The sequence below is a fragment of the Miniopterus schreibersii genome (genome assembly GCF_964146895.1).
Source record: "Miniopterus schreibersii genome assembly, chromosome: 3".
NCBI lineage: Eukaryota > Metazoa > Chordata > Mammalia > Chiroptera > Miniopteridae > Miniopterus > Miniopterus schreibersii.
In genome coordinates, this window is record NC_138103.1 from 17,868,538 (window position 1) to 17,895,270 (window position 26,733).

Genomic DNA, 26,733 nt, shown 5'->3' on the forward strand with positions numbered 1-26,733 from the left:
TTGAAAGGCTGAGACGTTTCCAGGAATTCATGGCTCTGAAAACGTGGGGCTGACCGTAAAGGGTTTCCACTGAGGGTATGAAAGAAAGAAGCCCAAATCTCAGCCCCACCCCCACCCGCCAGCCCCGAGCATTGTCCATTGTGTCTTGGATTCTTGGGAAGAAATGGTCAATGTACGCGGTGATGTGGGTCCAAGTTAATAATGAATGTGGAGGAAGAAGAAAGGATGTTCAATATTTAAACGTTTCAGAGCGCGCGCTTCGTTCGGGTTGCCAGTTACCGCCCTCCGCCTGCTTCCTGGCTGGGTTCTGAACACCCGGCTCTGCCCAGCTCCGCAGCTCACCCTGAGGCGGGTCCTTAGATCCAAGGGGAACAGAGCCTCTTGTAGGCAGCCTCACACCCGCAGCATTTCTTCTCATTTTCTGTTGGCATCCTTAAAGGAAGGGAGATGACAGTGTGCAAACTGAGGATTTTATGAATCCTGGAGCACTCGTAAGGAGTTTCTAAGCTTTGCCTTCATGTCTAAAGTTGTCTTAATTTTCCCATATTAGTTTCTCTTGGAACTATCTTGTATTTTAATACAAATCTTGTGCTTTTGTTCTTCTCTCTAACAGATAAAAGGGCTTAACAGTGAGACACTGTGGTCACGATTAGGAAATGTCTATCCACTTTACCTACTAGATACACTCCTTAAAAGTTGCCTATAATGCAAGATTCTGTGAATCAATTTCTTTTTTCTTCTTGACATACATTATATGAAAGGAAAAGCATTCCTTTTGGGGGAGGGAAAAACATTTGGCCCCAAGACATAATAAAATCATGCTTAAGGATGCAGCAAACTGTAAAGTCTCTTCGTTAAAGGAAATCAATACTTTTATGATGAAATATTAATAATACTAAAAAAATAAGTCAAAACTACAAATGCAGAATGGCCAGGGTGATTTTAACGTTGAACGCATTAGCTTAGCATTTGCAAGGAGGCACAGAGGGAGAACAGAGCACGCTGGAGCCCCTTTGAGAAGCCACTTTGAGTCCTGTAAGCCCCCTTTTCAGGGCTTTTCCATTGGGAAGACACATCTCCTTAAGTGTCAGGATCATCTCCAGCATTTTGTTGAAGCTGCTGCCATTTGGAAATGAAAAGATGAATCCAAGCTGGAGAGAGGAGCACACACGTGTGTACAGACGCACACAGGGGGAGAGATGAAAACCAAAAGGAGAACTGAGGAAAGCTACTTTGAATATACAGTTGACTGTTTCTCCTCCCCTCCCTCCATGAATTATTTCCAGTGGAGATCTTTAAGAGGGACAAATTCAGCTAGGTTGAACTGTGTGAAATCACCATTTCCATGGGTCATGCTGGTTGAATATAGGCAATTTCATACAGTCCCACCTAATACATTCAACTCTCTAGCAAAGAAATACTAGGAAACAGAACAAAGTCATGTGTCTTGAACCCAAGCATGAAAGAGTCAAGGTGAAAATAACAACCCATTGTCTCACTTACTATTTTCATAAGAAAGCCCTTAAACTTAGATATTTCAAGTTACTTTAGAAAAGCTCTCTTTGTTGACTCCTAAAACCTAAGTCATAACAGCAAGCATGAGGAAGAATTTTGCTTTGTGTTGTGTTGTTTTTTTCCAAAGAGCTGAGCCAGTCCTTCTGCCAGTGCCCCCATGTGTAAAGACATTTATAAAATGAAAATCCCCAGTTCTTACCTCATTGAGCCCAAGTTCCAGGGACCATACACACCAGTTAAGTAATCAAAACAGCTCATGCTAACTGAACATTTAGACTGTATCAACTGGTTCAGCCCTCACGGGCCCCTGGGCTGTGTTTTTGTCATCCCACTTTACACGTGAGAGCCACACGCTTTCGGGATAAGTGGTTCCCTGGCAGTTACATGCCCATCCAGGGTGGCCAGACCCCCGGGTTCTCTCTTCACCCCTGCATCCTGTACCCAAAGTGGGAGCTACAGGCTCAGATGCAAGTATTTGTTCTTCTCAAGGCTCTTCCCTTGCAGACAACAGAGCCGTATGTACAGCCACCTGCTTGTCTGTGTCCCACAGGTCGCCAAGACAGAAGATGACAGAGTCCTGTCTGCTTGAGACCTCAGCAATGGCATTTGAAGCTTGTTCTGGGCCCTCCACATTCTTCCCGGATTCTCTCTGACCCACACAGATCCAGATAGTGTCTCTGGTGCTTTTTGTTGATGATGTGTAATAGAACATCATCCTCAGTCAGTGTGGCTTAACCCCAGTCTGTTAAAACACTGGGAGAGGCCCAGCTACAGAAGTTAACCACCCCACTCTGCAGAACCCGAGTTCTGACAAACACACGCAGATGGAACCAGGACCCTGGGTGTACAGTTCTGCTTTGGGAATGTATTAAGTATGTGTCAAGTGTATGTGCCTTTTTCAGAAGATCCAAACTAATTCCTTGGCTCCTTTGTACAGCACCACCTTATAGAACACACAAGGCTGGGCATTCTTGTCAGTGTGGGGTGTGCACCATGTGGCCTCCCCTCTTCTGCCCTGAGAGCACAGAAGGCTGATGAGACCGGAGACTTGCCAGAAAGAATCAGGCAGTCCTTGGGCCCATGAGAACCTCAAGAAGTTGTCCTTTGCAAGCTGGGCTGTAGCTGACCCACCCCAGCCCTGGCTAGTGATTCCAGAATCAGAATCCCTGGAGCCAGAAGAGTCCAGGATCATGACCCCCTCCCTGCATCTGGAAACTATCTAACCCACCTCCCTCCTGCTGCTCTTCAGCCCTGTTCTCTGCCTCAATAGAGAGGCAGCTGAGACCGACTTTCTAGTGCCTTTGCTGAGCGACTGTTGTGAGCTCTTTGCTTACTAATGTACAGACGGCAATGCCATTGGAAGAGGACAGGGCTGGGTCAGGTGGGGACCTGGTCCTTGGGAATAAAGCCCATGTCCTGGCAATCTTCAGTTTTAAAAACCCAAAGAGTGATGCCCAGCCAGCATGGCTCAGTGGTTGAGCATTGACCCATGAACCAGTAGGTCACTAGTTCAGTTCCCGGTCAGGACACATTCTGGGGTTGCAGGCTCAGTCCCCAGTGGGGAGTGTGTAGGAAGCAGCCAATCAATGTTTCTTTCTCGTTAACGTTTCTGTGTCTCTATCCCTCTCTCTAAAATCAATAAAAACATATTTTTAAAAAAACCAAAACACCCAGAGTGAGGTTGTGCCACTGTTAGAGATCCTCAGAGATCTAGCTCACCTGTGTCCACATACCGGCTGACCTTCCATGTTACCCTTTCAAAACAACCAGAAATAACAGTATTTAAGCTTTTTGAGGTACAGCCAGTCAGTGATCTAGGAGGTCACCTATGGTGATGTTGCTCAGGCTTGACCGAGGAAGCCATAGAAATGCCACTTTCCCAGACTCCTGATTTGCAAATGTGCCCCTGCATTGGACGGGAAGTACACAGGAAGAAAATCAGAAATCACATAGGGTGACCACTTCGAGGAAGCCCATAGATTGCCCCTAAAGCCCAGAGCTTGTTCACACAGCCCTGAAGCACTAACTGAGGTGTGGCTCACTAAAGGGAATTGGAAGGACAGTCTCCACGCAGGTAGCTGAGTCTTCCTCCTTCCTCAAGCCTTAGAGTCCTAGCAGTGAGTGAGGGAATTGTTGGGGGACCCCGAGGGTGCTTCTGGCCTGCCGGGTTGCTGCCATTCTGAACCCTTGCCCCTGTGTTGGTAGACTCCTTCATTTTATGTGACTCTCAAGAGGAATCCTGCACACAGGCCTCCCCTGGCCCAGTGGTGCACCGTTTTGGGGCTTGACTCTGACCCCTGCTTCCTCAGCACCCCTCCCCCACACATGTTCTTTGAACAGTTACGGGTAGTTTGGGTTTTCTGGGGTGGCCCTCCACTCAGTGGCCCCCACCCCCTACTGCCTTCCAGTGTGGTTCTCATCTTCCCATGGCAGTGGGGAGGAAACAGTCTCTTGCGTCAGAAGCGTGGCTGAGAAAGCCGTGTGTTGTCTGTAGACCCTGTAGGCTGCAGTCTGTCCAGAGCCACCAGCAAGCTAAAGTCCTAAGCTCAGTCCCACCCCAGCCCTCCTCTCTCGCCCCAGGGACCTGGCTGACTACACTGTGGGGTGAAAGGGCAGAGCTGAGGAAGGAGCCAGTGAGGGAAGAAATAAGGCCATGGCCGCACTTGCTGTCTTCGGTTCTGTGTGCGGGGTCACAGGTCGATTGATTTTTTACTGTTTCCCAGCATCAAGGGCTGGTGAGAAAATCCAAACACTACATGGTGGAAACCTGAGCTGAGGCCGAGTGGAATGAATTTGCTAATGGAAGGCAAGCTCAGGGCACCCTGACCCACCTCACGGTCCTCATTCAAGTCGGAGACTGTCAGAAATGCGTGGGTTGCTTCTCCTAGATCAGCCCTTAGTGGGTTTTATTTTATACTTTTCAGTGTGGAACAAGCATATATAGATATCATTTTTTGTTAGGGCAGACAGCTCTCCCCTCAAAGTATCAGAGCTTTATCCTAAAAGAGGGCTCTTAAAAACTAGACTTCTTTGAAGCACATCTGTTGAGACCTCAATGACTCAAGGTCATGTACTTCAGCCTCAGAAGCCCTCATGTGAAGAGCTTGGGCAAGGGGACCTCAACACGCAGCACCGGGAATCAGCCTAGTGCAAGGACTGTGGCTGGTGGCCCCCACGGACAGGAGATGCTCTTGGTTTGGCTTGCCTGGAGTTCCCTGCTTCAGGTTTAAAAAAGGGATATGAATTGAGTTGTCCACAATTTTAATAATCAGGAGATTTTACATAAAAATCCAGACACCCAGCTTCTCTTGAAGAACAGGAAACCGTGGCCATCCTGAGGGCCATGTTCTCAGGTGGCAGCAGTCAGGAGAGGCTGGGGAGCTGTACTGTCCAGTGTTCTCCAGTCCCTATCCGCCTCTGTCACCTCCCTGACATGTTTCTCGGTGCCATGTCATGGTAAACTAGGAGGAGACTGATGGCAGGTGGCAGGACGGTCAGCCTTTCACCCTCAGCCCTCTTCATTCACTGACATTACCCATCCAGCCCCACAGTTCTCCAGTGTGTGGCCCATAGGCTCGAGCCTTTAAGGTACCCACTTGCCATGTCTGATTTTCAAAGGTAAGATCTGCAGAGGTATCTCGAATAATGGGAGACGTCCACCCTTGTTAAGGCTCCTTGTAGCCAGGATGGTTCCATTTTCATCTCATATAGATTGTTGAGGAAAAAAGTTTGCAGAACTCTGTGATGTGGTGGGATCTTCCCAGAACTAGGCCCCGGCTCTAGTCAGGCAGCTGTCTCTTCCAGGAAGCTGCTTTTGGGGACCTTGCCCAGGAGGGTGTAATGGGACGGGAACCTAGCATGCACACTAGAATGTCTCGAGAGCCAGGTTACCTGGGTTCTCCTTGATAGCTTGCTCCCAGGAAGCTCAGAGCCAGGTGCTGACATCAGCTTCCCACAGCTGGAAGTCCTTCTGGTGTAACTTCACTTTCTACCCACCTTTTATTGTTGGACTCTCGTCATTTAGTTTGTGTTTCAGTGGCTTTCCGTATTTAGTGTCTATGGCATTTGGGTTTGGGTTTGGGTTTTAAAATATAAGCCACCTCGAATTCCTCCCGTAAGAGCGTCTGTAGGAGATGAGGCTATGGGTGAGGTTCCTGCCATTTAGTAGAGTGCAGAATCCCGAGATGAATTCCAAGCCACTGGGTTCCTTCCACGTCAGCTCTCTAAAAAGGTCCCTGTTGGACCCCTCACATGCTTAGGTAGTTTTCACATCTTCCAGTCTTTAACCTGGAATAGTTGCATTTTAGTCATGTAACCATGTAACCAGCGTCCTTGGAGGAATTGCAGTCTGCCAAACAGCGCAATCTCTGAGCAGACCACAGACGTCAGCTGGGGCCTCCCTGCTCCTTGGAAATTTAAGAAACCTTTGGCTCAAACCCCTCAGTTCTCCAGCCCAGGCACATGCAAGCCCGTGTACATACAAGAGACTAGTGCTCTCCCGTTTCCACGTCTTGGCCTTCAAGGGTAATCTCTATGGGACCTGGTGTGAACCCAGAGGAAACTCAGTTCCTTTCACTGGTTTCCACCAAAAAAGTCCACTTGCGCCACACTAGGAAAGGGTTGAAGAAGCATTTCCTAAAGATATGGGGGATTGCAGGAAGTCCCCTCCCCATCTCAGTTGCCCCTTCCCTTCTTTTTCCCCACCCCTCCTCTCAGATTTCCCCCAGGAAGTGCAGGGCAGCTTTCCCTGCACTGGAAGCTCTGGGGGCCAGCTGTGGAGGTCAGCTCACGTCCCTGAATTAACAGTGGTGTTTCACAAGTGTCCGTTAGGATTAGATTCAACTACATAGTAAAGAAAAACCCTAAAGAGGTGTATTTCCTTCTCAGGTAGAGGAAACCTGGATGAAGGTAGTCAAGGGCTCCACATAGGCATCAGGGACCCAAGCTCCTTCCTGCTCAATGCTCTGCCATCTCAGTGCTCCCTAATATGTGATTCATTCTCATGGTCCAAGATAGCTGCTGGAGTTCCAGCCGTCACATCCATGTTTTAGGTAGCGGAACAGAAGAAGGCACACCTCTTTCATTTTAAGAAGTCTTCCTGAAATCCAATATGCCTCTTTCATTTCTATCTCATTGGCTACAACTTAGTCACATGGCCATGCCTAGCTGCCAGGTTCTGTAACTACAGATGAAGGGGAGAATGGATATTGGGAGACAACTCACAATATCAGAAACGCTGTCCAAAACCCTCCTGACTCCAGAGGATTGCAGGTGCTAGCTTTGAAAGTAATGGTAGTCATTGTACAATATACAACAAAGCATCTTGGAAGTCAAGTTTCTTATGCTCTACTTGGGAAGGTCAACTCCTTTATGGCTGATGAGGCCCCAAGGTAGACAGGGCAGGCTCGGGAGCACAGGGGAGAGAACAGTTAAACCCACCCGCTGCAGCTGGGCTGAGCTGGCCCTGAGCTGAGCCAGCCTTAAAGGATGGGGCAGGGAGCTCCTGGCCAGGTGGCTCAGTTGGTAGGAGCATCGTCCAGTAAACCAAAAGGTTTCGGGCTCGATTCCCAGTCGGGACGCACACAGGAGACAACCAATTGATGTTCTTCTCTCACATCGATGTTTTTATCTCTCTCTCCTTTCCTCTCTTTCTAAAATCAATAAAAACATATCCTTGAGTGAGGATTTAAAAAAAGATGATGGGGAAGGGATTTGTGAAAACTGAAAAGAGGCAATAGGGAATTGCAGACTGAGGGAACAGCCCAGCTGAAGCAAAGAGAAAGTGGTTCTTGTGAGAACCCACCTGGGCTGCTAAAGGCAGGCCGCCGCATCTCAACGTGTTCACCCAATGGTTCTGAGGGGTGGTTAGGTTTTGAGGAGAGAGCTGATGCAAAAGGCCTTGAAGTGTTGGAGCTTCCTTGAGTCCTGTGGATTTGACCAAGAATCTAAGGATAAATAGCAGAGATTAACAACTGAAATGCCAGGCAAGTCAAGTTGGGGAGGGGAGGAACCTGCTCACTCACTCCCTCCAGTTGCTGTCTTGTGGGAATGGGGCCCAGATCTTTCTATTTCTTATGAAGCCTGAAATTCAGATTTGTGTGTAAAATCTCCCAGTGTACTGACACAAACATGATGTGAGCCAAGCATATCAGACCTGCAAGCCCCTGGGCTGCTGTTGGCCAGCTAGGATCCAGACTCACATCGCAGCCTGGCGCTCCGTGGGGAAAGCTTTAGTGGGTTTGCTATCCACAGAGAAAGGGTGTGTAAACTGTATTTAAGGTGCATTTTCCAGTGTCTTCTCATAGAGTTCAAATCAGATTCAGATTTGTAGGTAAAAAGAAAACTGTTGACCACTTAAGCCAAGAGATCCTCATTAATAGAGGACAAGGGGCTTGTCCAAGATCACAAAGCCATTTGGGCAGAGTTACGACTCAAACTTGGGGTTCTGACTCCAGCCCAGTGCTCCCTCTATCAGTGGGACTCAAATAGAAGGCTGACCTTTTTGTTGTATTTTTGTACTTGACAAATGCCAGAGACTTACTCGTGAGTTTATCTTCCCAGAATAACTGGCAGAACAGGGCCAAAGGGCAGCAAGAAGACCTGGCCCACCCCTGGGAAGCCCGGGCTCCTGGAAAGCGGGGGGGTTGGGGTTTGCCATTGACGCAGGTCCGCCTGCTTCTGGAACATCTCACCTGGGCTGGCTTTGGGAGGTTCTTAGTGAGTCTGGGGAGAGAACTTTAAGCCAGCACAGACAGATCCCAGGGGTGTGTTTGGGAGCTGGAGCATGTCCAGCTCCCACCAGGCAGCTGTGACCCTTCCTTCATCCTTCCTTACTTTCCTGGTTTAAAATAACATTTGTAGTAAGAATCTTGGAAAATTCAAGCAAGCACAAAAAATAAAATTCGCCATAATGAAGCCACTGGGTTCTCCTACAACTTCAGCTCGGATCCCTTCAGCCTGTCCTACTCTATACAAGGAAGGAGGCAGAGCCTACATTTTATTTTTTTTTTACAACGATGGGAGCATGTGGGACATGATTTTACTAACCTTTTTCATTTACTATGTCTTATGCTTTCCCCTCTACACTTCCACAGCAGCATTTTTATTGGCAGCCGAGGATTACATCATCTAGACGTGTTAGAATTCATTTGGTCTTTTCCTGATTGTTGGATATTTCGGTTGTCTCCAGTTCCCTTTTACACACACCAGTGCGTTGCACATCCACATAGTTCACTATGTGGATCCCTTCTGCAGCACAGATTTCTAGATGTGGAATCAGTCAGGTGGTATGAAAATCTGTATGGCCTTTGATACACATTTTGCAGGCTGTTCTTGAGACATACTCTGGGAGAGCCAAGAATTTTATCTGCTTGAGATCTCAGGGAGGCCCATTTGCCTGTGCTCTTGTTCCATGACCTCTGGCTTGTCTGTATGCGTGTGCAAGCACAGAGAGTGTCTTTGACTCACGCCCAGAAAGCCCCTGGGCTCCTCCGCCGAAGACAGGTCAGCAGGAGCTGCCTTGCTGGATGTAGCAGGTACAGGAGGACAGGTGTTGCAGTCACAGGCTTTGTCCTAATTCTCTCCAGGGCCCTTCTGACCTTCTGAGATGTCAAACTGACTCAAAGTGGTTGACACCTTGATTTGGGAAGGAGCCCCTTGAAATTGCAGGGGAGTCAGGGCACCCAGAAAAAAAAACACATTATTGAGCCTTTCTGGGTTCCCAGTGCCATGAGGGAGAGGAGGGGAAAGCAGGAAGGTGAGGAAAGAAGGGAAGATGGGTTTTTAGTAGCAGCAGGTGAGGGAGAGATGCGTTCAGTCACCTCTGCCCAGCTAGACCCTGCAAACGGGTGGTTTCAGAGGTTGGAGACTTTTTTTTCTATTTAACCCTCAGCACATAAACAGATGTGCAGTATTTATTGCCAACCTATGGCTTGACCCCAATCCATTCCCAAAACGAAGGGACTTTTAGTAGTCTAACTGCAGCTTTAGCATCTTGTCTGCTACCCCCCAGGCCCTGCCCGAGACATCTTATGGTAATAAACCAGGCTTTAAAGAACTTGGGAGAGAAGACATGTGTCAAGTGAAGGGGTTAATGACCACCTTCATTCATCATCATCCATCCATTCGGGCCGAGGCGTTGTCGGGAGGGTGAGAGGCTTAGTCCTAACTCTGTTCCCACACTCGCAGGCCCCTCTGTTCAAGGCTCTGATAAACTCGTGGCTCAGGAAAAGCCATCTTGACATTTTGATTTGTTGAGGGGCGATTCATTTTCTAAGCAAGTAAACAGCTTGTGAACTTGGGGGTTTACCACTTGAAGTGATTAAGAAGTAAACAGCTGTAAAGCTGGTCTGTGGGGCTGTGGCTGATTGCCCCTGGGATCTTCCTGACTGGTGTTAGGATCTGTCTCTGTGTTTGTCATAGTTCCTCTGAGGCCCCCCCACCACCACACACTCAGAATATCACACAGGGCCTCTTCCTGAGAACTCCAGCATGGTAATTCTGCTCTTCTCCTGGCAAGCAGACCTCCCCCCGTAGGTGGGGGCAGGGAGTGTCATCCTCTACAAAAGAGGGCTCAGTGAATTCACGCACCACGCTCCCACTGGGCCTCACATCCGTCTGCCATTACATTGCCCCAAACCAGGAGGTCCTGGTTAGAGAGATAAAAGGCTTGGCTTTTTAAAAAGGAGCTGATCCTTAGACAAAAATAACTTCACACAAACATTAGTACAAAATAGCCCCTACGTGGTGGCCAGGTGTGGGGCCCACTAAGTCCTAAGGGCGACTTAGAGCAGTGGGTCCCCTTGCACACACCACCACCCCCAGCCAGGCCCTGTGCCCACCCACGGGTGAGTGAAGGGAAGAGGCTCAGGGAAGTGCAGACTTGCCCAGGCCCCACAGCTGGTAAGTGAGCCGATCAGGAATAGAACCCAGGCTTTCCTGGTGCCAGAGCCCCTGCTCTCTCCTCTACGAGGCTCTATTGAGGGCCAGAGAGTAAAATATTTCAGGCTAAATGGTTTCTACGGCAACTACTTAGCACTGCTGATATAGCTCAAAAGCAACCACAGACAATATGTAAGCAAAAGACTATAGCTGTGCCAGTAAAACTTTATTTACCAGTCACTGGGCCATACTTTGCTGACCTTCCTGAGTTCTGAAAAACAAGGTCAGGGCTTGGAGAACCTTCTGGAAGAAGTGTCAGCAGGAGCTAGACCATGTGAGGTTCAGACAGTATGGGTGATGTGAATGAGGTCTGGGGCTAGCTGGGGTGAGTGCACTCAGGGAGTGGAGAGGTTTGACGTGAGTGGCCAAGAAGATCGAATCCCCCCTCTCAGCTGGAAGGAGGACTTGCCCACCTCCCACTCCCTGATTTGGCGCTGCTTCTGAATCACGGGGAAAAACAGTGGGGTCCACAGAGCACCCGTGTGGTGGTCCTGTCCAGCTCCCAGGGTCTGCACAGGCGCCTGGCGTCACTGATGAGGCATTTGTTCCATGAGAGCTTTCGTGGATTTAGTTTCGTTGATAAAATCAGAAGCTGTGACCCTTTAGATAAGCAGGCTATAAAAAGGACAGACGTCCGGGTCTGCAGGAAGCACGCATCCACTGGGCGAGGGGCTCCTGCCATCGTAAGGAACGCACTGCTCTACCATGTGCCAAGCCCTGTACAGGATAGGATATTGATGAACTGGGGTGATGAGAAGTCGGTGAGACACCCCCAGCTCGCAGTTGGGAAATGACTCTGGTCACATGTCCTGGCTTCTGCGTGGTGAAGCAGGGTTTGCCCAAGCTCCAAGACTTGGGGCTCAGCCACTCCCCGTGCTGGGAAGGCCCCAGGCCCCAGAAATGTGTTGTACATGTCATCCCGTCTCCAAACCCAGAGTTGCTCTAAGGGCCGTGTGAAACTGTACAATCTTAACAGGGGAGTCTCTTCTGAGAAGTGCGTCCTCAGGCAGTTTCAGCGCCGGACAAGCACGGTAGGGGGCACTTACACAAACCTGGGTCCTATGAGCTGCTAACACCTGGGCTGTACGGCAAAGCCTGTAGCCCTCGGCTGCAAGCTACGGTCGAAACAGCACGGAGTAAACCGAGCACGAGCGGATGACGCAGTCAAGAGGCAAGGCCAACACGCCTGCTGCAAACCTTCTTCTAAGTGGAAAGAGCACCCTCTACGGCAACAGGAGAAAGTATAGTAAATACATAAACCTGTAACTTAGTTGTCTGTCGTCGGCATCCGGTTATGTACTGTGCGTCGTCTGTATGACTGGCAGCGCCGTAGGGAAGTTCACAGCAGCGTCACCTCAGACTCAGGAGTAAGGAACGCCCTGCTCTGTGACGGCTGCGGTGTCGCTGGGTGACAGGAATTTCTCAGTTCCTCACACTCTTATGGAACCACCATCACTCACCAAAACGTCCTTTTGTGGCGCATGACTGTGACTGGTAGTTTGTCATCAGGGCTTTCTATTTCCCACACCAAATTTGCCAGACCCACCAGGGCAGAGCAGTTTCTCTGGCAGGGACATCTTGAGGGTTCTCCCCTCCCACCCAGTGTGGCTTCAGAGCTTGAGTCTGGTGCCCTGCCTTTGGCAGCACTGGGCACGTTAGCAAAGGCCCCACGTCCCTGTGTGAACTTCTCCAAGATGCCTCTGAAGCTCGCTGGCTGCATGTCCCTTCAGGGCCATAGCCAGCATGTTGCTGAGCCAGCATCAGGCACTCAGATTTACGGCCCACAGCCCTGTCCTAAGTGCTATGGCTGGTGCCTGGCTGCCCCCTTTTTCTTGAAACAGCTTCAAGGTATGTCCAGGTCAGTCCCATTACTAGTGAGGAGCTGACCCAGACCTTCAGGGAGCTGAGCATGGGTTGGTTAGCATGACCTTTTCACTAAGACCCTGCCCCATCTGTGAGGCGGGGGCTCACCCTACAGGGTCCCACATCCAGTGGGGCAGGTGGCACCCCTCATGCCAGGCCAGCTGGTTTCTTCCCGCTCGCTCACGTCACCCACCACCTTGTCTTACAGGCTTCGCCGTCGCCCAGTGCATAAACCAGCACAGTTCATCTTCTCTGTCCTCGCCGTCGCCATCTGCCAATGGGAGCCCCAGTGGCAGTGGGAGCACCAGCCACTGTGACTTGGGAGGAACCAGTTCATCGTCCACCTCCTCTGTCGCCCAGAGCCCATCAGGTATTGGCCAAGTGACACAGTGCGGGGGGGTCCATGGGAACCTGTGATTCCTCAATGCCAAGACCACTGATAACCAGCTCCTCCTCACCACCTTGTCTGGGGACACTGCCACTCGGGAGGGATTCCGTATTCACTCTAACAGGATGCTGCTTACAGCCTGGTTCATTTAGCTCCCAGCAGGGTAGAAACTTCTCCTTTTGCAGACTGGTCCAGTGAAAGGCCTTCCCTGACCACAGAGCTGGAGGGGACGGACATACATTAGGCAAGCTGAGCCTAAATCTACCCCATCACCTCCAAAGTCTTAGGTGTCACAGGAGGGGTCTCCCAGATGCGATTGTTTGAACCCTGGCAAAAGAATTGTGTCTCTGCTAATTTTTTTCCTCCATAACATACCAGTTTCCCCTTTAAATGTTTGGTGAAATCCAGTTGTCTGTGACCATGGGTGTACCTGCTCCCCTTTTGAGAGTCAGTCAGAATGTGCTAGAGTCATACCTTGTCCTCCTGTCACTTACACAAGTGTCATGGACAGGCCCCATGAGCAGGGAGTCCAAAATAGGACATGTGAGTGGTTTCCCCCCAACCCCTGTTCTCAGCTGCCGTGAGCCCTCACACATGAGCGCATCGCTGCACTGCGTACGGACTCAGGAGTAAAGACACCAGGCTTATTTCCTGAACAGTGTGGCCCCAAAACGCAGCCAGAGGACAGGGCTCAAGCTGGGACAGCAGCAATGGCATTGAGAGTGTGTGTGCTTCACACCCTATATCAGGACCCCACTGGTCTGCTAGGCCCTGGAGATGATAGCATGTACCCCCATTTGGGGACCTTCAGAGTCTTTTGCTATTCCTGCAAGGTTCCATCCAGAGCCCTTGCCATCATATTTCAGGGACACCTCACCAATCTCTTGTTAAGTTATGGATCAACGGGTCATGACAAAGCGATGTGCCACGGCATGAGCTACCTCAGTGCCAGGGAAATCAAGGGCCCCTGGCCACTGTTCCCTTTGCTCCAGAGGCAGAGATCACCTTGGGTACCCACACCTCTTTCTGGAGCGTTTCGCTTCTGCAGTCCCTATCAAAGGGTTAAGCCAGCAAGGTCTTCGTGCCTGTGGCTCAGGGCACCTTGGCCTGCCTGCACCCCCCCCCACCCCCCCAGCATCCACTACCTTTGTCTCCTATTAACATTCACAAGGCCCAGGCAGCAAGGTCACCCTCAAGCCACCTCACTCAGACTCTCTTCTGCTCAGCACCTGCTTCTCTGCCTGCCCCAACTGGCGGGAGATCACTCCCCTTTCTGAGCTATTTCTGAGCCCTATTTAAGGTTGGCCACATATCCAAGCAGTTGCCACTGCTGTTCCCAGGCTTGTAGCAGGGAAGTTCAGACAGAGTTTCCTCCAGAAGCCAAGAGCATCCCTCAGCCCCCCTCTGAAGCCTGGTCTCATGCTGACTCTGGGGGCCGAAGTGCAGGGTTGTGTGTCTGTGTGCTTGTGTGTGCACTCATGTGTTGCCCGCATGTGCACATTTCTGTCCATGTTGTGTGTACCCAAACACATGCATACTTAACATTACATTTGGGATGAAAGGTCCCATCCTGGTGTAGCTAGTACACCTCTCTTTCATTTTTAAGAAGACACAGGCAGCAGTTAAGTAAACAAATGAGCCGTACTCTTCCTTGCCTCAAACTGAAAGCAGCAGAGACACTGTCAGAATCTGCCATATATGCAGATGGTCCCCTGAACGTGGCTCGTGGGCTTCAGCTCTGCACCTTCCCTCAGAGACTCAGGGTCCACAGTGCACTAGTTCTTTTTTCTTGGCCTCCCTCAGCCCCTCTATTTCTACCCCCACCATCCCCTGCACAATGCCAACGGCATGTCTTTTTGTCTCAGAAATGCAGGAGCTGTTAGCCTGGCTGTCAGGTAGCCAGGCAGTTCTAGTCGATAACTGATGGGCAGGCCCTCCTGGGTGTCTGCTCCTGTTCGGTGCGTCCTCAGCAAGCTGTAGAGACCAGCGTGCCAGACCCCATTTTTTACACTGCCTGACAGTGAAAGCCTGAGGCCCAGCTTGCCTGTCCAAATCTCTGCAGACACTGAAATCACTCATCTCCTGGTGAAGGGCCGGCCTGTCGGGCAGCTTGTGCTTCACTCTTAACCAAGGACCCAACTTCCGATCCCTGAAACAAGAGAGCATCAGAGCACATGAGCAACTCCCTGTCACAGCTACCTGGCCATGGGAGCCAGCTCTGTCCCAGACCCACGAGCCCAGGCAGCAGGTCTCAGGAGGACCACTGTTCACTTGCCTCTTGATGCCAAACTTCCAGGCAAGACCCCCCCCTCCCACATCCATCCAGAGGACACCACATGGGTTCCCTATAGGGCCAGGTCTACCCAGAGGGTCCCAGCATCTGCCTGGTCTCTTACCAAGCCATATCTTACCAAGCTATATCTTACTGAGCCGTATCTTACCCAGCCGTGCTGGGTAGTAAGCCAAGGACAGAGAAAGGAACGTTCTGTTAGGACGGGTGCCCTTTGGCCAGTTTCCTGGTTTGACATAGGCTTGAAGTGGCGGCCAGTGTTCAAGCTTCTGATTTGGAAAGGCTGGCCCTGTGTTGCCTGCTCAGCAGACTCTCCACCCACAGGGCCTGGCAGCTCCTTTGAGGGCCAGCCAGGCGGGGGTGGGCCAGGGCCTCTCCCCACAGCCCAGCCAAGGGGCCACTTGTCCTCAAAGTGGTTTTTGAGGGCCCACTGCTGAGTCAGAAGCATTCTTAGCCCAGTGTTTCCATAGCCTCAGAGCCCAGGAAGTCCCTAGTGTGGAGAGCAGCGGCCAGGTCCTCTGCAGCCGGAATTAGCAAACTCCAGTGGCTCCTTTGCTCTTGAAGACATGCTTTGCTCAGTCAGGTGTTTGGTTGGGAAAGTGCACGAGAGATGCCATCCACCAGGGGATGAGACAGGCTCAGTTTTCCACGTCCCTGCTCTTTGGTTTGTATATGGAGACCCATAAAGCCAGGGTGAGCCTCTCACTGTTTGAGCAGTCGATATGGCAGGGTACCTACTGCACAGCCTTCTCTGTGTACACTGCTGCATGCTGTCCCCAAACAGCCCTGTGTGGCAAGCACTTGCTCAGAAGTACTTCACAGATGCCTCCACATTGAATTTTGCCTCACGTACAGTTGAGTACACAGGAGCTCAGAAAGGTCATGCAGCTTGACCAAGATGCTGCTGCTAGTGAGTGGAGGAGCTGGATGTGAACCTGAGCCTTGGCAACTCCCAAACCCATGCTCTACCTTCTGAAACAGCCCAGTGGGTATCAGTGGGCTTCCTCAATCAGTCTTGGGTACCGCCAAGGGTATCACAGAGACTTGGGCCCTAGGTTAAGGTTCCAGCTGGGGACAGCTCACAAGGTACACACACTCTCCTTCTAATGTGCATGGTTGCTCTAGAGCCCAAATGAAAAGCCACAACCCATCCACAGAGACCCAGGAAACTGCATGCTGTCAGCAAAGGCTGGCTATGCAGCCTCTGTTGGGGAAAGCCTGGTGGTCCCCCAAAATCAGCAGCAAAGTGGGCCCCAGACAGCCACATCTCTGTCAGCCCAAATGGCTTGGTCTTAAATGAGGGCATGGAACCATTCTGATACCTGGTTGTGCTTCCACCTCTACCCTCTGTCTAGCCCAGGGGACCTTAAGTTTCCTGCCTGAGTTTGAGAGAGGACAGGTTTATCCCAAATGCAGATTTTATCAGCTTCCCATGGGGCCTTCAGTATGAGTGACTCAAGTCCTGTGACTGTCAGACCTGACCTCAATAGGGCCCCTACATAGGCCCCCCCACACACACCAGCCCCTCAGCCTTTCTTTTTCCCATTGCTTTTCAGAGAGAGAGAGAGGGGCAGAGAGAGAGAGAGAGACATCAATTGGTTGCCTCCCACATGCGCCCCAACCAGGGCTGGAGATCAAGCCTGCAACTGAGGTACATGCCCTTAACCAGAATCGATCCTGAGACCCTTCAGTCCGTGGGCTGATGCTCTAACCACTGAACAAAACCAACCAGGGCTGTCATCTTAATGGCTCATCTCTCTGTATCTTTTCTGCCTTGACCTTTGTACCCCACCTCCACTATATTAACTTTTCTAAACAGATTTTGTTGAGTCCCTACTACGTGCATGCACTGGGGATACAGGGTAACAAAGCATTGAATGTGCAGGTTAGCAGGGGAGCCCACGGTCCATCAGAGACAACCGTACAGATAAGTGTCTAGTTATGAACTATGACATGGAAATGTGCAGGGGGCTACGACAGCACTGCACAGCTGTAGGAGGGGTGGAAGGCTCCTGGAGGAGGCGTCACTGGAGATGAACACCAAAGGATGAAGGGTTAACCAGGCCAGGGCTCCGTGAGGAAGGCAGCCTTTGGGTCTCACACAAAAAGAGCCTGGAATATGGCAGGAGACAGGTTGATTCCTTTTCACATATCTCAGGGATCTCCCTGTAAATTCTGTCCTTCTAAACACAGACCAGGGCAGCCTGTTTTTGAGAAACAATCCCCATGCCCATCAGGGCCGAAGCCTGTGGCCCAGCACTGGCAGAGGGCCCCTCACACAAGGGGAAGGGACCCCACCCAGAGGGGGGTCACTGGTTTGCCAGTTGCCCAGAGATAGCCTCTGTGCTGGGAGCACCTGCTTCTGATTTGCCATTGCATGCCAGAGACAGATTGTGTATGCTTATGAGCGGTTTTTTAGAAGTACTGACCCTCAAGTCAGGGCCAAGAGATGCCCCAGACTGAAGGCATGGTCTAAACTGATTTCCCACCGTAGCCAGTTTGGCTCAGTGACTAGAGTAGCGGCCCATGGAAGGTTCGATTCCAGCCAAGGACACAACCTTGGTTGCAGGCTCAATCCCCGGCCCCGATCAGCAAGCAAGCGAGAGGCAACCAATGTGTCTCTCTCTCTCCCCCTTCCACTCTCTCTGAAAAGCAATGAAAAAAATATCCTCAGGTAAGGATTCAAACAAACAAACAAACAAACTGAATTCCCTGGTAGACAAGGAACCAAACATAAATAGTTGGGAGGAGGGGTTTTATTTTCATCTTCAATTATTTACCTGTTAAAGGTGTGCAGAGGGGACTTTGCTCTCTGGTTTTAACACCCAATACATGAGTCGACCTGTTCCCCCACTTTTTTTTTTTTTTACATTTCTGATAGATAATAATTTTTTATTATTCTGACAGATTGATTTTATTTATCTTTATTGTTGAAAGTATTACAGATTCCCCTTTTTTTACCCATTGACTCCTTCTACCCTGCTTTCCTCTTTTTTTTAAAGTGCTTTGAGAGCTGCGCGCCCTGCACAGGGGGGCATCCAGGAACTCAGCTCATGTCGCCCACTCGTCCCACAGAGCTGGCCTGATAGGCTTCAGCTCATTCTCCAGTGAGAAAATTACAGGGTTAGTGTCAGCACATTTTTTCCTTAAACATTTTATGGTTTTGAGAAGCTGAAATTGCAGAGAACATATGGCGGGAAAGAGAAAATAGACCCAATTTTGGGACCAAATGTAGGGCCAGTAGGAACTCTTTAGAAATATTTTCTGAGTTACGCCTATGCACGCTCATGATGGTAGATACACACATGCAAATGCAGGCTCACGTGTGTGCGCACACACATGCTTCCACACGGTTACACACATACACATTAAATGCACACATAATCTGTCACACATACGCTCTCTGGCCTGCACTGAGTCCTGAACCAGCCACTTTGCCTCCCATCTCTAGAGCTGCTGCATTTCACACATGCTCTGGGTGAGCTACTTTGAGGAAGAAGGAAAATCATTTGTTAAAAAAATGAAGTCAGAGTGAAAGCCAGCCTGCTCTTTCCAATGTCCCTTTTTAAGGCCCAGGGAATTATAAGATGTGGCCACTGTGACTCTTCCCCAAGGTTTACAGAAAGAAGGAAGGTTTGGTTCCTGTCTGGAGCCCGACAGGGGCAGGGTACTGCTCTGCTGGGCTTCCCTCCCCGTCCTTACCTCTCCCTGGTGTGATTTTCTGAACATATGGCCTTCACCACAGGACACGACCCACTCTGGGCCAACTTATAGCCAGACAGCCCAAGGCTGACCTGCATGTCATTGAACTTGGTCACTACAGTCAGGCAGGATTTTTTAAGGACGGAAACCTGAGTAAAAGGTGTCCTTTCTCCCCAGTTTTCTTCATGGCATTTTTTAAAACTTGGAGTAGAATATACATAACATAAAATGTACCATTTTAACGATTTCTAAACTTGTATTTTGGTGGCATTAGGTACCTTCCCCTTGTGTTCTTTGGCCTTGATTTTAAGCTTTGCTGTAATCCCAATTTTGTCTCAGAGATGACGGTTCCTTCCTTTCCAGTGAAATGCTCCTAACATTTTTGTTTCAGCCAGTTAGAACCCACCCCTGGCTGCTGGGTACCAGGTCTCGCTTCTTCCTGCCGTGGTTCAGTCTTGGTTTCAAAGGTTCAGATCACCAGAGGTCACCTGGAGAGTGCCACCCATGGCTGGGGAGGATGTCTCGGAGCACCTCGCCCAGTCGGGGCCTTCCCAGAACTCACAGAGCCGCGCTATTGGCTTTAGGGTGCTGACACCGGCAACTACTGGCTTCATCCGTTGGGTCAGAAATCTGCTTGTTTCACCAGCTGGTTTGGCTCCGATCCCCGAACCACATAGCCTTCCCTCCTCAGAGTCTCCCGGGGATGCAGGGTTTGCATCTTAACTGCTGGTTTGCATCGAAAACTGACTGGCAATTTTGTTCCTCTGGACCCTGAGGTTTCTCACCAAGACCAGATGTTGCTGATGACCCCACTCTCTCCATTCCAGCAGGACCGAACCTTTGCTGTCTTTACCCCGATTGAGTCCCGGTGCCACCTCTTCCTGGAGGGACAGAGTGAGGGGTGTCTTACCTGCATGGGGGGCTGTGCCCCACACCCCAGCTGGGCACTGCCCTGCCCCCCTTGCGTTCTCATCGATGCTTAGCGTTCGTCTCTGCTCTGTGCCCTCTCCATGTCACCTTTCTGTCCTGTTGTTAAAGGCTTTCTATGATCTGTTGCTGTGTTTCCCTCTAGTCAGGAGTGGCAGGAAAGGACGCCGGCGAGTGTTCAGCCTGTCGGAGGCCGACAGTCATGGCGGCCACTGGGTTTAGTGCTTCGAACGGCAGCTGTCACGGCAACTCTGGCAAAGTCAATTCAGGCAGGTCTCCTCCGTTAGCCTCCACGGGCCCATGATGCCCCCTCGCCACGCTGCATTTCTAGTCAGCAGGCTCTGCACGGCAGGCGGGGCAGGCTGGGGCCCCCAGGACACCAGGTCGTGACCTGAGAGCTGTCCTCAAGTGGCCATTTCCTCAGCTTCCCCCCAAAACTGGATCCCCCTCCCTTGGTGGCCTCATTTCATCTGAGGATCAAATCCCCTGGTTCTTTTCCCTTCCAAGCCAAACCCAGCCGCCTGGAAACACTGTCATTCTCTGAAATACCGAGCAGGCCAGCATCAGGCTCGGTACAGACCCTGAGCTAGAGGCAGGTATTCTATCTGAGCCTCGCAGGGCACCCCCAGCTTAGGCTACAGGGTTGGGTGGTAGAATTTGCAAAAAGCAACCAAGAAGTCAGCTTTTTTTTTTTTTTTCTTTTTCTTTTATCCTGGTCTTGCTCAAAGCTAAGCGATAGATTCAGTCACATTTCAGCCAAAGGCCAAAAGTTACACACACACACCGATGGCTATAACTCAGTCATCCCCTTCTTACATTTAGTGCTCCAAGTAGTGGGGGGATTTGTTTGGGGGCCACAGCGCACCTTGGACCCCTCATGCTGCTTTCTCCCTCGGTGCTTCCCTCCAGGTTTCCCACATGTGCCCGCCCATTTGGCAGTCGGGAGCCTCCTGCCTCCTTTTGTGTTTAAAAGCTGTTTCCTCTAAGCTTTGCTCTCTGGCTTGCTGTGCTGTTCTGTTCTTCCCCACATCAGTCAGGCCCACCTATTCCAGACCGAACACATCAAGCCCAAATTTTTACTGGAAACTGTAACTCACTTAGCAAAGGTCAGCCGAGCCCCTGCCCCAAAGCCAAAGACCAGCTTCTAAGGGGGCCAGCCAGGGATGTGATGGTCAGCTTGGGGCAGAGCCATGTGGAGGCTGAGCATCACTCATGGAAGCCTGGATATCTGGGATTTCCCACTCCGGCCTCCAGTTATCTCCCCTGCCCCTGGCCAGGAAGCCAGAATGTCCTCCAAATTCCTCATTTCCTGGGCCAGGCCCCAACTTGTGGCCTTAGACCTCAAAAACACCAGCTGCAGTAACCTTCACAGCTCGGCACTTGACCAGAAAAATGTGTCCTCACTGGGTTATTTTTCCTTGGTAAAACCTGGCAAAGTCCCCCTGCCCCAGTGGATAAATGTGAAGATCACATTCAGGAAGCAGTTCTTAGTTTAAAAAATAATAAAGTAAAAATTAATTAATTAAATAAGACAGTGTTGTGGGTGATGGGTAAGAGGAGGTTATTTTTCTTATTAAAAAAATAGAGGCTGTTTTTTATAGGGAAAAAGTGATCCCTTTTAATAAAATTGGTTCTTAAAGAAGAAACCAGTTGTGTGGATATGGCAGTAGTTGTTGGTTGGTTTGTTTTTAATCTGATGGCAACTGTCCCACGTCCCTGATTCTCATCACCAAAACCCCACTGGGGCCCAGGAGAGAGGGTTGCGCCTTTCTGAATATCTGCTTGCAAACGCAGCCAGCAGGGAGGGAACTCTTACATAGAGTTTTGAGAAAAAACGTGAAGGAAGTGCTTTGCTGCTCAGTCTCCAGATGGCACAAAAGTGCCACTTGGAGAATTAGTCATTTCTCAACTGCCCTGTCAGCAGCTCAGCTTGCGTGTGTACCCACACGCACGAAGCTCACAGACGCATCCACACTCGGGGGGGGGGGGGGGGGGCGCCGCGGAACAGCCGAGCCCCTCTCAGAGAGCAGCCGCAGGTCATGCTGGGTCAGAGCCAGAGCCTGAGCCTGGGCACAGACCAGCCCCTCACCTCAGGCGCTCTTCCCGAATGGAGCAAAGGCACAGAAATGGAGAGAAAGCAGAATGCGTGCGGAGCGTTCACCGGGCTGGGTTCAGATCACCCCCTACTCGAATCACTTTTTCCGCCAGGGCCCATGTGCCCCGCTGCCACCCTCCAGGAGTGCGGACTGGCCCAAAGTCCCACACAGTGGTTTTTTCTGACCTTATTTCACTTTTTTTAAAAAAGGTGCCTTATAAAGACATTAATTAGGACCATGTCGTGCTCATGTAGCCTGAGTCTTGTGGGAAGAAACCCTGGCGTGGATTTGGGAGGCTCAATCTGTTGCTTGCACTTTCTCTCCACAGTGGGAATCCTCATTCCCTCTCTCCTTTATCCCATTCTGTGTGCCCTTTGGTTTTATTTTGCTCTTGGTTTTTCCATTCTTTGCTCTGTGTTCAGTTGGCAATTTTATTTTGTTTTGGCTTAACTGTAAGAAAAAAAAAACAACTAACTGGAATCACATTGGACTAAAGAATGTCTACCACCGTTCCTGGGACCCAGAGTGCTTTCAGACTCAGAGCCCACACTGGTCGGCACCTCCCGACGTCCGTACAAATAAGAACTTGCTCCAGGCGAGATGCCCACAGCCTTATCAATGTTTTCAAATTACGGGCATGTGGCATCCTAGAAGATGTTTTCCACAATGCGCTCCAGTCACAACTGGCATTTCTGTCCAGGCAGATTCATCATTGGAAAGCAAATTAGGCCATTTGTCTGTAATATAAGCAAGAATTTTGAAAAGCACCCAAAAAAGAAATTGCCACTTTGAGAATAAGTGTATCAGGCGGAGGCTCCCCTGCCTTTCTCCTGACTTGGTTTCTCCCTGTGGGAACAGGAATGGCCCCGGGGGTTATGGTCCCTTTTTGAGTGCTAACTCAGCACTTCAAGAAGGAACAGGAGACCAACCAGTCTGAACTTTGTGTTTGGTTATGCAAGTTAAAAAGTTCTATAGGATTCCCTTTTTTTTCTTTTTAAATATTGCAGTGAGTTCCCTCTTGGGTAAATGTCACCAAATTAGACTCTGGAAATGGCGGGGAAGTGATAAGCACCCCCAAGCCCATTTCCTCTCTGAACGTGTGTTTTTCCTCAGGCAGGTGGCTCAGGACTGGCATACATACAGCCCACCGGGGCCATTTCCTGGCACCCAGGAACTGGGCTTCCAGAGTCCACTCCTTGATTTTTGCACAAGCCCCTCATCTTTCCCTTGCATCACAAGTGAGGGTATCCGTGGGCCCTGACCCATTTCCCCCAGTCCTAGGTCAGGCTGGATTTACCAGTTTCTATGTCCCCAAAAGGAGGAAGTGGAGCAAGCTATTCCCTCAACACTGCCACCTCCCACCCAGATTTCCCGGGGCCTTGGTTCAGGACAGGAGCTGAGGGTGCCAATGGGAGCAGAATGTCTCAGAGCTAAGTGTCCCTTTGTTTTTCCCCCCACCAAGATGACCCCGCGACTATAGAACAGCCTCAGCCTAACCTTCCCGGCCAGTTGGTGATCGTCAGTGAAATGGAAGCAGACGCCAGGTCCTGCAAGAGCCTGGCAAAGAGCGTGGACACGGAGACAGTCAGCCTGCCCCCCAGCCTCACCCCAACCCAGCAGCCCACCATCTCCCTGCTCTGTGAGGATACTGCTGACACGCTGAGCGTGGAGTCGCTGACCCTCATCCCACCTGTGGACCCCCACAGCCTCCGTACCCTCACAGGTATCCCCCCGCCACCTACATTAGCCACAGAGAGTGCAGTGACCCCAGGTGAGGAGGTTGCGCATCCAGAGGCAGCGGACCCCACCAAGCACTAAGTCCCCACTAAGCAGCCTCCCTCTGTTCGTGTGGCCCCGCTGGTAGGGACCCAGTGCCACTGACTCCAAGGACACATTGGGAGCATCGCAATGACCATCTTCACTACCGACCTTGTGCTCCTTGACTCCGTTTGAATTCCTCTTTCACTTCACACTTCTTTGAGAGCAGCTGGGATTGGTGGAGACACCCCAGCAAACCCAGAGGGCTGAAGCCACACCTCGAGGAGATAGGGTTCCTGGTCTGCAAGCCCCGCAGCCCGGGTGGCAGGACCCACCAGCACCACCCCCTTCATCAGCCAGCCCTCCCAGGCTCACAGCTCCTCCGTACCATCCCCAGCGTGCATGGAAGAAGCACACAAGGTCACTGTAGGTAGAAATTTGTAGAAAAGTGAACTTCGATAAACATCTCCTTTGGGTATTTATTTCCGCTTTGGCAGCAGGCGAAAAGCATTTATTTTAAAAGCACCTATTTTATTGAAAAGTCCAAAAAAATCCTCAATGCTAAGGTTTGATGTCATGTAAAAAGTGTAAGATGACTGTTAAGATTTCATTTTCATTTTCCCCCAAACTTCCCAGTGTTTTGGTTTAGAGTTCTCCATTTTCTTAAGTGATTCTTATTTCTTTATTACTAACTCTGTAAGCCTGTGGGGTGATAAGTACCTTCCTGGAAAGCTTAGAGTATTTTTTAAACAAAATAAAGGAGATACATGTATTCTCAGGTACACACAGAGCAGAAGGGCGGGAGGTTTCTCTGCCCTGGCAGCCAAGGGGCCTCTCGCTACCTGAAAGCTTTTTTCAATGAAAGGCCCAGTGCAGTCAGCTCCCGCTCAGGGCCCATTCCTCGACTCTGGACTGAAAGCAAACAGGACAGTTTCCCAGCATCCCCTTCAGTTGTTGCCATCTCCATTTGTCTAAGAAGGAATCACCTGGGATCGTTAAGCCCCCAGCCCCAGTGGCTATGATGGGGAGCAGAGGCCATGGCAGCCACCCTCCGCGTCGCCTGCCTCCTGACTCTGTGTGCACCCTTCCTCTCTGCTGCTGCCGCAGAGACACAGCTTGTTTGTTAAATGAACCCCCCCTTCTCCCTTTGGGATGGGGGGCAGTTCTCTGCGCTGAGACCTTCCACAGCTTCCCTCCATGTGTCCACCGGGGTGTCAGCATGGCCCAGCCCAGTAACTGGGTCGCCTCAGAAGACTCTCTGAGTGCTCATCCCCCACCTATTAGAGGATGCTGCCCTCACCACCCCCCTCAATCCAGCCGTCACATCAGGGCCTGCTGAGGCCAGATTCCAGCCTCCCAAAGGAAACAGAGTTCCTGCAGAGGAGGGGGAGTGGTGCCTATGGGGACAGGTCTCTCCAGTTGTCAGAAGCCCTCCAGATAGCTGTGCCCACCAATCTTCAACAAAGAAAAGACCCATTTAGGCTGAAATTCAGGGGCCACAGCAAGAGGGACAAGGCACAACCATCAGCAGAGCCAGGTGGGACAGAAGAGGACAGTCTGTAGGGGGAAAGGAGGTGCCATCAGGGACGGTAGCACCCACTTCTCCAGCAGCCAGCCACATGCCCTGCTTGATCTCCTTCTGCTTGGACATAGAAACAAGCCAGCTGCAGGCCCATGCACTTCTGGTTTCAAATAACTCGGGCAGCAGAATTGAGAAGGCAAGTGACTTACCAGGTGGACCAAGGACCGCCCACTAGCTGTCAGAAATCCAGTAGTTCCAGGCGGCTTCATTGCCTCCAAGCACTGAAAGAGAAGGTCCTGGGCAGGGGCCAGCATGTCCCAGGCACCTCTGACAGCATTCCCCAGGCTTGGGGAGCTGAACGCAGCCCAGCCTCCATGGACTGTCTAAGGAAAGGTACAGATTGGGGCCACAGCCTGCCAGTAGCTGACCTGGGCCGGACACCTTTAGGTGTGTGGGTGGGACTGCTTTAACCAGACACCTTAATGCTGAGAAGGAGAGCACCTGTCCTTCTGCTGGGGTGTGGGGTCTGGAGGAGGCAGGCTAGGGTCTTCGCTCTGATGAAGGTCCCATCTCACCAGGTGTTGGCTGTCTTGACAGCAGTGGGCTCGGCTGTGTTTTCAGGAGAACTCCACAAACTTAATAGCATACTGGGTCTCAGGTTGGGCAGAGAGTTAGAGCAAGGAATTCTTGGAGAGCCCAGAGACGGGGGTGGGGGTACCCTCTGACCCATGGGCCTTAGATTCAGATCTCTGGGGGCAGCCTCAGGCAGCCCAGCCAGCCCCCCACCTCCACATTCCTACAGAAGGAGGGACTGAGTTGGTCTCACCTTCCCCAAGTCCACACTGGGCCCCTCAGCTTTGAAAGTTGCTGCAGAGAAGAACATGTTTCTTCTGGTTTGAGTGAGTGAGGGCACCTCTCCCCAAAGGTAAGATGGGCAAGCTCAAGGAGGGGGACCAGCCCAAAGCCATGGCGAGAAGGTGGGGCAGATACCCCCACCCCAGGGAGGGTTGGGCGGGAGGGTCCTCCCACCACCAGTAGGCCTCCTCCGCCCCCTCCCCTCCGCCAAGCCCGTCCTGCCATGTGCTCTCTGCAGAAGGCAGCTTCCCACTTAAACACTGGCATCAACCAGTGACAGGGAGTGAAGAGACCACCCTTCACAGACACACGAGATTTCTCTATGGTCTCAAGATGCACTGTAAAAAAAAAAAGGCGCAGGGTGAACTGATTCTCATCTTTTCTAGATGCAATAAATAAATATTTCGTGTAGTCATGTTGACACTGAGTATAAACTGTAAGGGTTCCTAATGTTCCTCTGAGCTGAAAATATGTAAATAATTTTGTCCCAAGGAGGAGCAGGGTTAGGAAACCTCATGCTTCTGGGTTGAGGGACCGTTCCAGGGAAGTACCTGCTCGCCAGTGTGACTCATGCTTTGTGGGTACTGCACACCAGGCTGGAAATGAAAACTGGAACTTCCATGTAAATTGTTACTTGGCAATAAAAGCGAAAGAGCTACCAGAATGCGGCTGCTGCTTCATGGTGCTGTGGCAGGGAGGCATGGCAGGCAAGGGGAAGGTTCTCTGCTGTCTGACCCCTCAGCCTGTCACAGCCCCTCCCTGCCCCCACTCTGGCCAGGTGTTCCCCGGTTCCTAAAAGGGAGGCGGGGCCGCTCCTGCCCAGAGCTGGGAAAACTCAGGTGCAGCGGTTCGTCCAGAAAGTGCCCCCACCCCCTGC

The 26,733-nt window shown here is 51.0% G+C and overlaps 1 protein-coding gene across 9 annotated transcripts in view; it reads left to right on the forward strand.

Moving 5' to 3' along the window:
• CLEC16A (C-type lectin domain containing 16A) overlaps nt 1-26,520 on the forward strand; it is a 199,126-nt gene extending 172,606 nt beyond the window's left edge. For 7 of the 9 annotated variants that reach the window (XM_081131421.1, XM_081131420.1, XM_081131424.1 and 4 more), the window contains 2 exons: nt 12,527-12,688; nt 23,184-26,520. In XM_081131421.1, coding sequence (XP_080987547.1) covers nt 12,527-12,688; nt 23,184-23,539 — 518 coding nt within the window. In that variant the 3' untranslated portion in view covers nt 23,540-26,520. Of the gene's footprint in view, nt 1-12,526; nt 12,689-19,770; nt 19,895-23,183 lie in introns of those variants that run through there. The other 2 variants (XM_081131426.1, XM_081131425.1) reach the window with 1 other exon arrangement.
• Nucleotides 26,521-26,733: the final 213 nt, after the last annotated feature.